This window comes from Capra hircus, chromosome 21, assembly GCF_001704415.2.
Source record: "Capra hircus breed San Clemente chromosome 21, ASM170441v1, whole genome shotgun sequence".
NCBI classification, from domain to species: Eukaryota; Metazoa; Chordata; class Mammalia; order Artiodactyla; family Bovidae; genus Capra; species Capra hircus.
In genome coordinates, this window is record NC_030828.1 from 1,453,991 (window position 1) to 1,470,975 (window position 16,985).

A 16,985-nucleotide genomic window follows, 5' to 3' on the forward strand; every position below is an offset into this window, starting at 1 on the left:
CCCTTATATGAATTATGAGATTATAAGTGTAATTTTAGAGTGGGGGCGGGGATGAGGTCCTACAGTGGAGAGAAAGAGGTTCTCTTAAAACTAAAGGTGCTTAGGAAAACGTGATTGTTTACTCACCACTTCTTAGGGATACATGGCAAACTGGTTTCCCTCAACTGTTTTCCAAAACTAGTTCCATTCATAAGAGCAGTATAAGGTGGTACTGTTGCTGAACAGTGGGAAGGTGGGAGGAGTGTGTGAATGTCAGAAAAGCTCTTCACATGCAGGAACAACTGTTACACTACTTTTACTGGTCAGCTTCTGTGGAGATTTGGAAGTCCAACTGATAAATCAGGCTCTTTGGTTTTATAAGCATAATTTCATTCATACATTCATTTGAAAAATATGTTCTGAACACCAGGGTGAGGAGAACAGATATATTTCTACTCTCATGGAATATAATTTAAGGAATGAGTTAGGCAATAATGAAGTAAGCAAAACAATACCCTGTGAAAAGCGTTTTGGAAGTATGATTATTTTGGAGACTACAGTTTAAATTTGAAAAATACTTCAATCCTATTAAAAAGACATATTTAAGGCAAATGGTATTTTCTTTGGGTTTGGGTACAAGATGCAAGCACATAGGGACAATTCTGAAATGCATTTTTAGGTAATGGGCTAACTTCCACTTGACAGTCCCAAGAATACACTTGTAGTTATGATGAGCTGGGATTCTCCTGCTCAGTCTCAGCTGGAAGCATTTGAGGTTATTTCCTGCCCTTGGTGATTATTTCCAGCGCAAGGCTGCCTTCTCAGTTGCCTCAGGAAACAGATCTGATCGCACTTACTGTGAACTTCTTGATTCACTGGTAAGGGGACCAAACCCAGCAGAGCTAGGCAGATTTGCAAGTTAATATATATCACATCTCAATAGTTATGAAATACTTTCACTCAGCTGATATATCTTCCTGAGATGACAGTAAATAAACACACACACAATGTGGGCCTTTAAAAACTGTGGTAAGAATTAAGGTGGGGAAGGGTGTCAGCAAGGCGCAAAAGATAGCAGGGAAGAGGATGGGAAGGAGTTTCTGAGACACCCTGGCTTGTTGTGCAGCTTAATGAACTTTGTTCACATTCTCCTCTTGGTACTAAGGGGCACAGCCATGAGTAAGACAAAGTTCCTGCCCTCATCACGCTTGGCTTCTAGTGAAGCACAGACAAAAATGAGCAAATTAGGGAATTGCTTTTCATTTTTCTTTACTTAATGCTGAAATGCTAACATTTTCCAGGGACTCTGTCCATGTTTTTTCTTCCTCCCTTTATTACCTTTCCCTGGTGACTACCTCCGTCTATGCTGAAAAACCATACATTTAAATCTTCTTTGTAGGCTTTTCTTTAAATTTGTATTTTTTTAACTGCCTCTGTACAATTCCACTTGTATATTTCTTAGACACTTCAACTGAAACATGCCCAAAATCTGTTTCCCTGTAGATCCCACACCACCACACCACCAACCCAGTCATGCAAATCAGAAATGTGGGTTGACTCCTCTCTCTCCCTGGAATATAGAATCAGTCACCCAGTCCCAGTCCCAAACATGTCTTAGAACGTCCCCTCCCTTCTATCCTCAGGCTTATATATCTGAGGATATAACTAGAATTATGGCAATCATCTCCTAACTGGGCTTCCCTGATGGCTCAGACAGTAAAGAATCCACCTCCAGTGTTCTTGCCTGGAGAATCACATGGACAGAGGAGCCTGGTGGGCTACAGTTCATGGTGTCACAACGAGTCAGATATGACTGAATGACTTGGCAAAATCTCCTAAGTACAAAGATTGCATGACACTTATGTTTCTCCAATTCCATGTTATAAGATACAAAAAAATGTAAAATGAATTATCTTTGTATTTCAATATGTGCAAAACAAAGTTCAAAGTTCTTGGTACAGTCTACAAGGCCTTTCATGCTCTGACCTGCCTTCCATTCCAATCCAATCTTGATATCTTTGAATCTGACACTCAGGCATACTGAACACCGTCTTGTCTGCCTATCAACTAATCTTTCACCTCCTATTTGGACAATTTTTGGATTTGAATTCTCTGTCCAAATTGTATTTTTATGTACTTCTATAACCCTTAGTGGTTTCTATGTATATCTGGTCCATTAGATTCAGTCTCCCCATAAAAAGACTCCTTGATTGAACAAAGTGGCTGTGAAACCAACCTGAAACCTCCAGCAAACCTGCAGCATGATTAGCATTCAGTTGGTATGTTCAGTTCAGTTTAGTTGCTCAGTTGTGTCCGACTCTGTGACCCCATGGACCACAGCACGCCAGGCCTCCCTGTCCATCACCAACTCCCGGAGTTTACCCGAACTCTCGTCCATCGAGTTGGTGATGCCATCCAACCATCTCATCCTCTGTCGTCCCCTTCTCCCTCCTGCCCTCAATCTTTTGCAGCATCAGGGTCTTTTCCAATCAGTCAGTTCTTCGCATCATGTGGCCAAAGTATTGGAGTTTCAGCCTCAACATCAGTCCTTCCAATGAACACTCAGGACTGCTTAGCATTCAGTTTTCAATTGGTATTGAATTAGCATTCAATTTGTATTGAATTCTATTTACCTGGTAAATGTTAGTAAACAGAAAATCTTCACACTTCAGTTGGAATAGGACTAGAAGCAGGTTTGAGATCTCCCTTGGAGATCTTTCCATAGCACCCATCCAAAGAGTACCTACGTCCTTCCTATGGATCTACTAATTTAGTAATGAAATTTACTAAATAATAAGGCACGTGTGTGACAGGAAGGAAGCGAGTAAGGGTGATGGTGCAGCTGAACACAAGTTTTTTTTGCTGGTCTGCTCTGGCTCTGGATTTGTTTTTCCAGGAATGAAACCTCAGGTATGTAGTTTTTCTGGTCACTTTCAGATAATAAGCAAAGCATCTATTTTCTGGGTATTAGTGAAACATCAAAAATGCCACTCTCTCTCCTAACTGAAAATGCAGCTCTTGCTCAGAGCTGCTTCTGGGTGGGAGGCCTGAAGACAGGCTCTTCGTCACATTACCTTCTTTCTCACTCAAAAGCTGTTTCTGGCCCTTTTGGAAGGGAGGAAATCTAAAGAAAAATATCCTGCCTCATCCAGCTGGTGTAACTGTCATAAGATATTGAGCCTTCAGAGAGAGGTGGGAGTTAATGGCTTTCTTTCACGAAGTAAACTCTTCAGGGAACCCCAGATGAGAGCCTCTGGCTTGGCTGGTCCCTTCCAGTTTCTCCTCTTCTCACAGCTTCCGTCTGAGGGTATTCAGATATTGGGTGTCTGGCTCCAGAACAGGAAGCCCACTTGTGCAGGGTCAGATGGCCCATGACCTATCTCTTACAGTGACCACGTGGCCTACGGGAAATATACATTTCAGCCTCATCACTGGTAGATGTGCCCTTTATTCAGCAATATTCTAAACAGAATTCTAGCAAACCAAACTCAGCAGCATATTAAACGGTTTGTGTACCATGAACGTGTAGGACCACCCCAGGAATGGAGGGTTGGTAGAGCATACCAAAATCCATTGATATAGCCCTAATAGAATAAAGGACAAAAACTCACAACCATCTTAATAGAAGCAGATTAAGATCCTACATTGCAGGTGGATTCTTTACCAGCTGAGTCACCAGGGAAGCCCAAGAATACTGGAGTGGGTAGCCTATCCCTTCTTAAGGGGATCTTCCTGACCTAGGAATTGGACCAGGGTCTCCTGCATTGAAGACGGATTCTTTACCAACTGAGCCCCAATAGAAGCAGAAGCATCTGACAAAATCCAATATCCTTTCCTGATAAAAACACTCAGACTAGGAATAGAAGGAAATTTTCCTCAACCTGAAGCATCTACGAAGAACTTACTGTTAGCATGACACTCAATGGTGAAAAATCAAATGCCTTCCTTACAAATCAGCACTAAGATAAAAATGTATGTTCTTGCCGCTTCTATTCAATATTGTGCTAGAGGTGCACTTAGGAAAGAAAAAAAGTATCCAGAACAAAAGGGAAAAAGTAAAACTTTCTATTTGCAGATGTGTGATCTTGTATATAGAATATACAAAAGAATCAAAAGTAAAACACATTTAGTTAGGGAAAGCCACGTAAGATCAATATAAAAAACTCCATTGCATTTTTTTCCATTGCATTTCTACATGCTAGCAATGAATGATCCAAAAATGAAATTAAAAAACAATTATGTTTATAAGAGCATCAAAAAAAGAATAAAATACTTGGGAAAATATTTAACCAAAGAAATCAAGACTTGTACACTGAAATCTAAAATAACAATAAAAAAATCAAAGTCCTGAATAAATCCAAAGACATCCACGTTCATCACTTGGAAAACTCTATATTGTCAAATTAGTGATATTCTCCAAATTGATTTATAGATTCAGCACAAATGCCTGTCAAAATTCTAGATGCTTATTTTGAAGAAAATGATAAGCTGACTCTAATATTCACATAGAACTGCAAGGGACCCTCAATAGCCAAAATGACCTTGAAAAAGAACAAAGTTGGAAGACTCAACATCCCTAATTCAAAAGTTGTATTTCAAACAACACCATCTATAAAGTAAAAATACTATCCAAAGAATGGAATAAACTATTTGCAAATGACTTATCTGGTAACAGATTTGTATCAGAATAAGGAACTGAATAATAAGGACAAATAACTGAATCAAAATATAGGGAAAGTTTCTGAATAAATGGCCAAATGGCCAAAAGCACATGAAAAGATATTCAACATCATTAGTCATTAGGAAAATGCAAATCAAAACCATGAGATACTACTTCACTCCCAATAGGAAGGCTAGACTCAAAATGTTGGCCAGGATGTGGAGAAATTAGAATTCACAAGATGCTTGCAAGAAAGTGCAACCACTTCAGAAAACAGTTGGCAGTTCCTTGAAAAGCCTGGGCATATGACCCAGGAATTCACTACGTACATTACCAAAAGAAATGAAAGCTTATGTGCACATAACTTGTACAGTGTTCATGGTAGTAGTATTTATAATAGAAAGTGAAAACAATACAACCATCTATCAAATGAATAAAAATATGGTAACTGATATACTGAAATATTATTCATAAAATGAAGTACTGATACATGCTACAACACAGATGCACCTTGTGTGTGATTCTATTTATATGGACTGTCCAAAATAGGGAAATCTACAGACGAGTAAGAGATCAGTGGTTAGGTCTTGGAAGGTGGGGAAAAATAATCACTTCTAATGGATACAAGCGTTTTTCTTTTTTTTGCAGTTGTGACGATGCCCTGGAATTATATAATGTGACACACAATTTTGTGGCTCTTCTAAAAGCCACTAATTGTACACTTTAAAGGAGTGAATTTCGTTACATGAATTATCCTAATAAAAAAAATCAAAGAAAGCATCCCTCTGGCATTTTTAGATAGATGAGGGTCAAATCCTGCAAAAGAAATCATTACAAACATCTTCAACCTCTCAATGAATTCCTTCTTCTGTCTTGCAACAGGTAGCACCTGTGTCTCAACTTCACTGAGTCTTGATAACCATCAGTGACATACACAGGCTTGGATATGCTAATCCAAGCCAAAGGATGGGCAGGGCCAGACAGAACTGAGACCATCACCCAACTCTGAAGGCTGTGCTCTCAGTCACCGTGCCCTGCTCACTGACACATGCCCATTGCATTTTCTGTGGTTTTCTGAGGACTGAAAGATAGCCAGGACAATCACTCCCGTCCTATGGTCCTGTTCAGCTGGATCTAAGAATCCCAACTTAAGGGTTGATTTGTAGCAGTAAATACAAGGTTCTGGCAAACCAGGCATTCATCATGGTGAGTGCTTCATTTACTACAGAAAACAGAGCATTCAGGAAAATCCCATGGACGGAGGAGCCTAGTAGGCTGCAGTCCATAAGGTTGCTAAGAGTCAGACACGACTCAGCGACTTCACTTTCACTTTTCACTTTCATGCATTGGAGAAGGAAATAGCAACCTACTCGTGTTCTTGCCTGGAGAATCCCAGAGACGGGGGAGCCTGGCGGGCTGCCGTCTCTGGGGTCGCACAGAGTCAGACACAACTGAAGTGACTTTTAGCAGCAGCTCCTTGACATGTGAGGGTTTGGCAACAGCAGGATGACTTAAGACACCTGCTCCCATCTCCAACAGGAGAGGAGTGTAGCCACAGAGGCTGACCACACAGAGGTTACAGATTGCCAGAGCACATCCCGAAAAGGACTGGGGAAGTCACACAGAAATCTTGCTTCCAAGGACTTGGTCCATTTCATCCTTTCCCTTTTAGTAATTTTCTTTTCACAGGCTGAAATGACAGAACCAGTTACTCACTTCCTCCGGGAACAAGTTCTTTAGCCACTAAATACTCAAATATTTTAAAATAAAACGTTTTTGGGGTAGGATAAGGAGACAGGAGACAGAGGCTATCTTTGGTGAAAACAGATGCTGCATTGAATGGCAAGCTGTCATTTTCAATCATTCAGGTGGTGACTGAGGTCCTGGAAAAAACAGCGCTCGTTCTTTCAACAGTTATTATGCAACTACTCTATGGGACAGGAACAAAGATAAACAATCTTCCCCATGAACCTGCCCACATGCCACGTAATGGTTATGGGAAAAAACCAAAAATCCCAGTGACTCCTCATTGCTCAATGTGCATGTACTACCATGAAGTTGCTATTAGGTTACAGAGACATTTTGAAGTTTGATGAATTCATGGGTGAGGGGCTTTTTTAACATTTTGGCCTTTAAGGTTACTTGAGAAATATGAAACGATTAAGCACAGCATGATGATGTGGGTCAGGACGCAGGGAAAGATGCCTGTAACTGATGGTAGAATTGGAAAAGTAGGTGGGGCTGAGCCTACGGAGGGCTGCGGATACCATGCTTGCAGATTTCCTCAAAGGGGAACAAGTTTTGAAGCAAAGAATATTTAAATTAACAAAACTGTGTTCTAGAAGAATGAGAAAGATTGGCAAATACTGCCAAGGTGAGTTAGGGGATCAGAGGCCGAAAGGAAGTATGACAGAGAGGGGAAAACAATTGATACAAGCTGTGACAATTGAAAGGTGAGGGATTCTGAAGACTGGGTCGAAAGGGATGTTTTTAAGGAACAAACAATAAATGATAGGTGGAGACAAAAGTTCCATTTTGAAGTGTATTGATTTTAAGATACCAGAGGTATTCTGGGGGTAGAGTCTGAGCAGAAGACACGGATTTGGAGAACCACCTTTTTGAGTGGTTGAGGTTTACCAGACAGAACTGGGCAAGTACAGGTCAGAATTTTAGAATTACAGTAGTATCCACCCTACTGAAAAAGAAACAGGGTAGCAGCTGAACCAAGTTCAGGGTGCTGCCAAGGTTAGAATTCTCACTGGCAACAGAGAAGGCTCTAAGAATCTTTCAGGAGAGCTATTTCAGTGGCATAGCAAAAGTTTTAAGCAGCATTTCTCACAGGGGCATATCTGCACCAAAATCGTCCTGCAATTGGTTAACAAATGCCAACTACTGGATATGAACAGTAAAGAAGTAAAAGACTGAGACTCTGCACTTTCTCTAGACTCCCCCAGGAAATTCTCCATACACTAACACTGTGGGTAAAAGAAGGAAAGAGAAAGAAGTTGCATTTTGAATCCTCTATTGGCTCAGGGAAGGGGCAGGAGTTTAAGAGATGGTCCTTAGAGGTTGGTGGAAGGTCAAAAAAAGATACCTGAGGTAAACGGGTTAAGGGGATCATGACTACAGATGGAGTAGCCTTAGGAACACTGGCGTTTCCCTGGTGGCTCAGAGGTTAAAGCGTCTGCCTGGAATGCGGGAGACCAGGGTTAGATCCCTGGGTCGGGAAGATCCCCTGGAGAAGGAAATGGCAACCCACTCCAGTACTCTTGCCTGGAGAATCCCATGGAGGGAGGAGCCTGGTAGGCTACTAGTTCATGGGGTCGCAAAGAGTCGGACACGACTGAGCGACTTCACTTTCACTTAGGAAGACTACCCTTCCTGAGTCTGCATGAAAGTCTTGAGAAAAGCCCTTGAAAGGGCCTGAAATCCCAGCACAGTCTTGCTGTTACAGTGAGCGATGGTGCCAGGTTACACTCATCCTTCCTTTCTAGTAAGATGGATGTGTACCGATAGGGGAATGAATACCATCAGCAAGGTTTGTTTGAAGCTTGATTTCACGTATCTCCCTCCTTAGTTAGTATGTATCCCAAAGTAAAGCTACAGAAATTGTCGTTGGATTTTATCACACAATTAAGCAGAGCCCAGTAAAGTTGTATAGGGTAGGAAATCCAATTCATTGGCCAAAGCTACCAGGCTCCATAAAAGTTTGGTCACAGTCCCTGTCTTTACTGTATGCTTGAGATATTCTGTAACAATGATATGTAGGAGAAACTGTGTATTTCACCTGGAACACCAACTAGTTTTCAGTTTATTTCCTCCAGAGTTTCCTGGTCATCTGGGAGAAAAGAGTACTTTATAACACGACATCTGGGATAGAGGGAGTAACCACTATAGTCAAAATTTCTATTTGTTCCCTCTTAAGATACTGTTCAGGGAACATTTTGTAGACAGTAGGGGAAAGGAGGCAATGAGAAAAGAAGTGGTAAAATGCCCAGGACAAACAGATACTGAGCAAGTGAGAGCAAGTAGTCTGGACAACCAATGAACTTTTCTCTTAGAATATTTTCAAGGGTAGGTTTATTTTTAACTGTTTGTTAGAAGTCTATTTGATATGAATTCTATACCTGATGATCTGTACTCAATGACCATTCAAAAACTTCACACAGATGTGATTACAATTGGATAACTTCAATACTGTAGTGATAATAAAACTTGAGAACTGAAGAACACAAATTTCTTCACGAATTTATTATACAAAAAGCCCCCAGAGTATTTGATTTCTCGTATTCTCACTTTCATTATACACAAGAAGCACAGGAATGAGAGGCCTTTTAAGGTGACTGTAGTAGCATGAGGGTCCCTTGAATCAAGGTAGTGTACATATTTTTAACAGTGTTCTCGAGGCTGGCCCAGAAAAACCCCATGTTACCTTATCACAATATGGAAAGTAATGTTTTCTTTTCCCACTAAATTATCGTGAAAAATGTCACTGTTTTATTTAGCATTATGGTACATAACAGTTAAGTCTCAATTACTAAAAGAACTAAAATAATTCTGAAAGACATCCTCTTTCCCCTTCCAATGATTGAAAGCTGTATTTTTCCTGCCAATTTCAAACAAATCATCAAGCTAATCTGTCATGGTCAGGTAAAACAATCGAGGTACAAGCTCAGCACATGAGCTGTAACTTGTAGTAAAATGATATATCAATATGTCTCTCCTCAGTTAAAAATACATAATCCTTTTATTTTATATCGCAATAAAAGAAACAAACATCACAGACACAGAAGACTAGAAAGGGGGAACTACTCACTTCTGAAGGTCTAGTAATTTCAATCTACCTGCACTTTTCCACAGTACGTGAAAGTAGTATTTAACACTTTTTGAAATAAACTTTAATCTTTGGGGACAGACGATGTAAATAGGACTTAAAAGACAGTTCCATTCATTTCCAAGTCTCTGCTTACTGTATGATTAAGTAAAACAAGGCACAATAGCCATTCTTTCCACTATGTTCCAACACTGATCATGTGCCTTGATAAAATGGCTGACTGGATAAGATGATGGCGACAAGAAGGGAAGACTTTGGATTGTCTAAAATGTGGTTAATAAGCAAAGAATAAAAAATTTAAGTGCACTTTCACATGCTTTACGCTTATAATAAACAACAAACTTATCTTTCTTGCAAAGGGTTTGACTATCATTTCTTTTGGCCAAATGCACTTTTCCCCAATAAACTTAAAACAACAACAACAACAAATCCCTGTCCTTCCATATACTAAGAAGGAGGATTAGCTACTGAAACAGTTCATTGCAAGACACATGAAGACAACATACTGTGGCATGAGTCGTTTTTAATTTGTTGTGCTGTTACTAAAGTAAAGTTCTGAGGGCTGCAGTTAAACATTCCAAGTTCTCCCTTCCATCTTTATTGATTTTAAGATTTTTGCACAGAAGACTCTCTGGGGACTAGAACAGCAGCAATTGCATCACACTGTTTTCAAGACTTCCAAGTTTCAAAAGCAAATTGTTTAAAAAAAAAAAAATACAGCTCCTGATTTGAGTTAGATACAGGGACCAAAAAAAATAGCACATACTTGAAGGTTACATGGTCTACAAATGGTGGCAATATTTTCCTTGGGAGGGTAGTTTGTTGGTATATATTTTTAAATATGCAAAAAGGCTCAACCTCAAGCAGTAATAAACACAAGCAAAAGTGATTTAACCCTTAAAATAAATATTCAGAAAAACCTCTCTGTACATACAAGTGAAAGAATAAGTAACACTTTCACGCAAAAAAAAATAATAATAATAATAAAGGATTTGTTCATATAAGTAGCTGAAATCTGCTGTTCCAGCCCATATATCCCCAATAAAGAAGGGAGGCACAGACATAGGTGACTACTGTGGTTCACTATTTAACAGCCTTTTTGTACTGGGACACTATCACCACCAATTTTATCCCTCTCGTTATATTTATTAAAATTTTAAATTTCTTTTTCTTTTCTTTTTCTTTCCATTTTTTGTTTTTTTACAGCATGCCAAATCCTTTGGCATAAGTGATGGCCTTCAACAATCTCTCTTTAAGTTTTTCTTTGCTTGAATATTCCGGAAGTAAAAGGACATTAAAGCAAGTATGAGATGTAGGTAACCTATATAGAGAGAAAGGGGAAAAATAGGAAAATAAGTCATGGGAAATACGCTCAGTACTGCATGATCCTACTTTAGATGGTATATACATTGAGATGGTTTGCAAAGCACACTACACATTAATGCAAGTCATAAACTTTGATTTTGCCATACAGCTACCAAACAGCAGTTTGTCTTTACCTCATAAATTACTCAGTGCTAATAATGATGATGGCTGACAATAACATATTCCATCCACAAAGTTATTACCACATACCAGATACTGTTTTAATAGGTTCTTAATCCAGAGAGCTCATTTAACTAACCTTTCTCACAGTAAACCTACAGATGGTCAGTTTCCCCACTGTAGAGTTGAAATCACTAAGTAGTAACATTAAGTGGAGACAATATTCAAATCTCAGTTCTAAAATTTCAGTCTGGGCTCTTTAGTGCTTATTTGAAATATTCCTGGATGACTATGTAATTGATTTGATAATAAATAAATTTACATTAATATCAAATCATGTAGAACACTAAAAGAAATGTTTCTATACATTTAAATTATTAAGTATACTACTGCTCATATATGGCCACTACACACCAAATGTTAACTCACACAATAGAGGAAACACGACTAATGTAAGGACACTGAAATTGGTGGTACTAGCATAATCTAGGGCTCAACAATCTTGTGAACTTCAACTTGACTATTCTAAATACATGACTTAATATGGCTTTCAATTAAAATATTCTCAACCAAAAACTTTAAGAATCATACCAATTTATAAAATTTCAAATCAAGTGAACTCTGTAATTTTTAACCTGCCCAGTGTGTAAAGATTTTCTTGAACATTAGCAGCAAAGCACTGGCTAAACTAACATTTTATGTGACTTGGAAATTTCTATTAAAAACTGCAAATGTGCTCAGAAGCTTTAGTCACAATTTAATAATTACCTTTCTGTGTCTGGACCATTTTTGGCTATTATCATCTTCAATTTTCCTAGTCCGCCCACAGGTGCCCTGTCTGTGCCTGTTGTAAACTGCAAGAAGAGTCTTTTCTGCTCATCTGTAAATGAATGAACAATTTCCCAGAACTCCCTAATGAGAAAAGATAAAAATACCGATTTTAGTTTGGCATTCATTATTGCTACCACTAATTTAAATCTGTGATTTTCATTAAAACCGTAATAGGAGATAACTTGGAGGTCAATATCAAGAGCCTGAAGGTTCTTTTCTGGGGATCTAGGACTTCCACTCATGCAAATTTAAGAAAACTATTTTCAAAAATATAAAAGCTTTTGTTCATTGCTACATTATCTGCAACAGTAAAAACTGGCAACAACAAAAGGAAACAATTACATCAACTGTAAATATAGTCAGTAACAAACAAAAGGCAAAATCAAAGTCCTGTGAACTGAAGATGACAGCTATGTCCCTGTCTACTCATGCCTTACGCAATAACTTCAAGGGGAGGTCAGGCACAGAGCAGGGACAAAAGAAAACACAAATACCCTCATACCTAAAATACTAACACAGAAGGACACAGTGTTTATATAAACGAGGATACTTTTATCAATAGTATGTGTGCTGTGGAAGGGGAGTTGCGAGTTATTCTGATATATGTATCATATGCAATTATAGTGAGAATAATTTAATCCCTGGCATTCCTAAAACCTGTGTGATAGAAGTCACATTATAATGATGCTTGTTAAAATGACTTTAAAAACAAAATGCAAGTTCATTAAAAGCAGTCTTGAAAAAGAGCAACTGAAATCTATACTTTCAATAATAAAGTATCCATAAATTTAACGTATACAGTTTCAGGTGTACATATGCATATATCCATCTTTCCTCAGATTCTTTTCTCATGATACTATGAAATACTGAGTGGAGTTCCCTGTGTCATATGGTAGGTCCCTGTTGATTCTCTTTAATATATAGTTTGTGTATGTTAATCCCAAACTCCTAAATTATCCCTTCCCCACCTTTCCTCCTTGGTAACCATTAAGTTTGTTTCAGTTGGTATGTTTCTGTTTTATAAATAAGTTCATTTGTATCATTTTATTTTTTAGATTCCATATATAAATGATACATGATGTATCTTTCTCTGATTTACTTCACTTGGTGTGATCATCTCCAGGTCCATCCATGTTGCTGCTAATGACATCATTTCATCCTTTCTATGGCTGAGTAATATTCTTTTGTATCATATCTTCTTCATCCATTTCCTCTTTCAATGGATATAGAGGCTGCTTCTATTTCCTGGCTATTGTAAATAGTGCTGCAGAGAACACTACGGTGCACACATCCTTTTGAATTATGGTTATCTCTGGATATATGCCCAGGAGTGTGGTTGCTGGATCGTATGGCAGCTCTACTCTTACTTTTTTAAGGAACCTCCATGCTGTCCTCCAAAGGGGCTATAACTGTTTGCATTCCTATTCATAGTACAGGAGGGTTCCTTTTTCTCCACATACTCCCCTAGCATTTATCTTTTGTAGATTGTTTGATGACTGCTATTCTAATCTGTATGATGTGATACCTTATTGTAGTTCCGATTTGCACTTCTCTAATAATTAGTGATGTTGACCATTTGTCATGTGATTTTTGCCCATCTGTATGTCTTCTTTGGAGAAATGTCTATTCAGGTTCTGTCCATTTTCTGATTAGACTGTTTGCTTTTTTGATATTGAGCTGCATGAGCTGTGTGGATATTCTGGAGATTAAACCTTTATTAGTCTTTTCTATTTGCAAATATTTTCTCCCATTATGTGGGTTGTATTTTTGTTTTGCTTATGGTTTCCTTTGCTGAGGAAAGGGTTTTTTTTGGGTTTAATTAGGTCTCATTTGCTTCTTTTTGGCTATATTTTCATTATCTCAAAAAGATCCTGCTGAAAGTTATGTCAAAGAGTGTTCTGCTTATGGTTTCCTCTCAGATTTTTATAGTACATAGCTTAAGTCTTTAATCCACTGAGTTTATTTTTGTGTATAGTTAGAGAATATTTTAACTTCATTCTTTTACATGTAGCCGTCCCATTCTCCCAGTACCACTTATTGAAGAGATCGTCTTTTCTGCATTACACTCCTGCCCCCTGACACAGATTAGCCAACCACAGGTGTCTGTCTCTGGGCTTTCTGATTCATTGACCTGTATTTCTGTTTCTGTCCCAATACCAACTGTTTTGATTACAAAAGCTTTAGAGTATAGTCTGAGATCAGGAAGCCTGATTCCTTTAGCTGCAGTTTTGTTTCTCAGGACTGCTTTGGCTATTCAGGGTTTCTGTGTTTCCATACAAAGTTAAAAATTTTTGTTCTAGTTCTGTGAAAAATGCCACTAGTAATCTGATAGGTAGGACTGCACTGAATCTGCAGATTACCTTGGGTAGTATAGTTATTTTGACAACACTGAATCTTTCAGTCTAAGAGTGTAGTATTCCTACCTGTTTGTGTCATCTTCAATTTCTATCATCAAGATCTTACAGTTTTTAGAGTACAGGTGTCTCCTTAGATAGGTTTAGTACTAGGCATGTTACTCTTTCTGATGCAACAGTAAAAGTGATTATTTCATTAATTTGTCTTTCTTGTCTTTGTTTATATATAAACATGCAAAAGATTCCTGTATATTAATTTTGTATCCTGCAACTCTACCAAATTCACTGATGAACTCTAGTAGTTTTTGGAGAAATGCATTTTAATATTTATTTGAAAGTGCTTTCCAGAATCTGACAGAAAATGTCACACTTCCTACACACAGTTACAATTCTAGTTTTTGATACCCTAGTATTCCAGTATACAATTTCTCTTACCAAAATGTTGGTATTTCTGTTGGTGCAATGCCATTATTTCTAACATAGATTAGCAGCTTTATTAGAATCCTTGGCTCTCTTCAAAGTCTTTGCCATTTCTCTTCCCTGACATTCTAATATCCTCCCCATCCTTTAGTTCTTAAGAACCTCCCACCCATCTAGAGAATACAAAAAATACAACAGGAAACTGAACATGGATCATACAAGCACATCTTTCCGTCAGGAAGGAAACAAACCATACCACAGTTTTAGGCTATTCCTTTTTGGGTGGCTGGCAAGGAAACGTAAGTATGCAGTAACCCAGAGCCCTCTGTCAGGGCAAAAAAATCTCCTCACTCCTCAGGAGTGTTCTAAAGCCTAAATGAATCAGCCCCATCTGAAGAGGCAGACCAACAGGTGCCCTTAAATAGAGGAGGCAGATCCTAAAGGCAGTAGCAGACCAGCAGTGGTCGTCGAGACAAATTCAGCTGTTCCTTTGGTTCTTTCTAAAAAATTAGAACTTAAAACATTAGGGTTACTATCAGTTTTTATAATGAAAATACTGAGCAAAATTCTCTTCCTATTAAGTGTCATGTTCTACATTAAAACTGTTTATATACACCTGAGCCCACACTAGCAGAGTCCAGGAAGAGCTATGTGGAAAAGTGGGGTATGCAGAACAACATGGGCTGAGGGTCACCCCAAAAGGGCAGGTAAGAGCACTGGCAACAGGACAGCATATTGGACCAAAAATGGCAATCTCACAAAGACTTCATGCCTGACAGGGGCAGGAGGCACCCTGGGAGACGGAAGTATCCCTTGAAATTAGCCTCTGGCTGTAAAGGGATAAAAGCAGCTGACAAAAAAAACGGCCCGAGTTAAATATTCTGCTAAATATTGCCAAATTCTCCACAGAAATTGTGACATTTTCTATGTCACAATGCCATTTCTCAACTAACATGCAAACAGCTGAACTGAAGAACACACTGGGTTGGGAAAATTGTAGGAAATGAGATATGCATGTATATTACTGGTGGGAGTGCAAAATGTCACAATTTCTGTGGAGAATTTGGCAATACCTGGCAAGATTACATACATATCTACCATTTAGTTCAACAACCCCACTTTTAGCAGCAATTCCCAATTTGATGATGTTTGATGTTATGTATGGAATACTCAGTGAAATCATCCACTGTGACTTCTAACAGCAAAGAGCTGGAAGTAACTACTGTGTCTATCTACACAACACGACAGTATTGACCCATTTATTTTTTACTACTAAAGTAAAAGACGTAAACAGGACCCAGGGTCTCCTAATAAAACAGCCAAAATATCCAGCATACAATCCAAAACCACTTGTCAAGCCAAGAACTATGAAAATTACATGAAAGAAAGAAAATCAACCAATGTCAAACAATGGGATAAATAACATACTGCAACTGACAAGGATTTTAATGAGATCATCATAAAAATTATTCTATAAGCAATTATAAGTTCTAGTATTTCAAAACTGAAACATCAGAAACTAAGTCTTGGCAAAATATTTAAGTTACAATTTAAAAAAGAGCCAAATGCAAACTACAGAACTGAAAAACACAATAAGAGAAAACTACTGGATGGATTCAATAGTAGAGGCAAGATGACCGAGGATCAAAACCTGAGCGAGCGAGAGAACAGACTGAGCGGACTAAGAGCCTTAGGTGCACACGGGACAGCGACAGATGACTGAGCACTGTGTCAGCAGAGGCGGAGGAAGAAAGGAGAGAGAGTGTGACTGAGAAAGCATTTCGAGAAATAATGACAAAGAACACTCCAAGAAAGACAGAAGCACACAGATTTAAGAAGATAAGAAACTTCAAACGGTATATACAGAACTGTTCAGAAATAAAGTGGAAATCACCCTGACAAAGGAAAACGAAAAGAATTAGTCATTAGCAGATCTGCCTTTGAATACTAACTAAAGGAAGTGATAAAAGACGGATTCTGAGGCAGATGGAACAGAAAAAGCAGAAATGAAGGGACATACAACAGACTATAATTCTCCTTATGAATTTTATAAATCAGATTTGATGACTGATACAAAAATTACAACATCACTAATACTCAAGACAATTGTATTTAAATGTGGGGAAAGTAAGAGACTCAAATGGAAACAAGGTTTCCATACCTCACTGGAAGAAATGTTGATACAAATACAAACAGCAACCATGAAGAACACTACACTAAGCCACACACACAAAAGCAGAACACCAAAATCAAGAAGAAATCCTTAAAAATGTTCAAGTAACTAAGTAACTCACAGAAGGCAAAAAGACAACAAGGAACCATGAGGAACAAAGAAACAGAAAACAAATAAAATAGCAGACTTGAGTCCTACCATATCAATAATTACCCTCAATACAAATGGTCTAAATACAACAATTAAAGG

At 38.3% G+C, this 16,985-nt stretch overlaps 1 protein-coding gene across 5 annotated transcripts in view; it reads right to left on the reverse strand.

Annotated features, from left to right (window-relative positions):
• Positions 8,876-16,985, reverse strand: part of UBE3A (ubiquitin protein ligase E3A) — a 93,468-nt gene continuing 85,358 nt past the window's right edge. For 3 of the 5 annotated variants that reach the window (XM_018066087.1, XM_018066088.1, XM_018066090.1), the window contains 2 exons: positions 11,727-11,870; positions 8,876-10,794 (listed from right to left, as the gene is read on the reverse strand). In XM_018066087.1, coding sequence (XP_017921576.1) covers positions 10,674-10,794; positions 11,727-11,870 — 265 coding nt within the window. In that variant the 3' untranslated portion in view covers positions 8,876-10,673. The remainder of the gene's footprint in view (positions 10,795-11,726; positions 11,871-16,985) is intronic. The other 2 variants (XM_018066091.1, XM_018066092.1) reach the window with 1 other exon arrangement.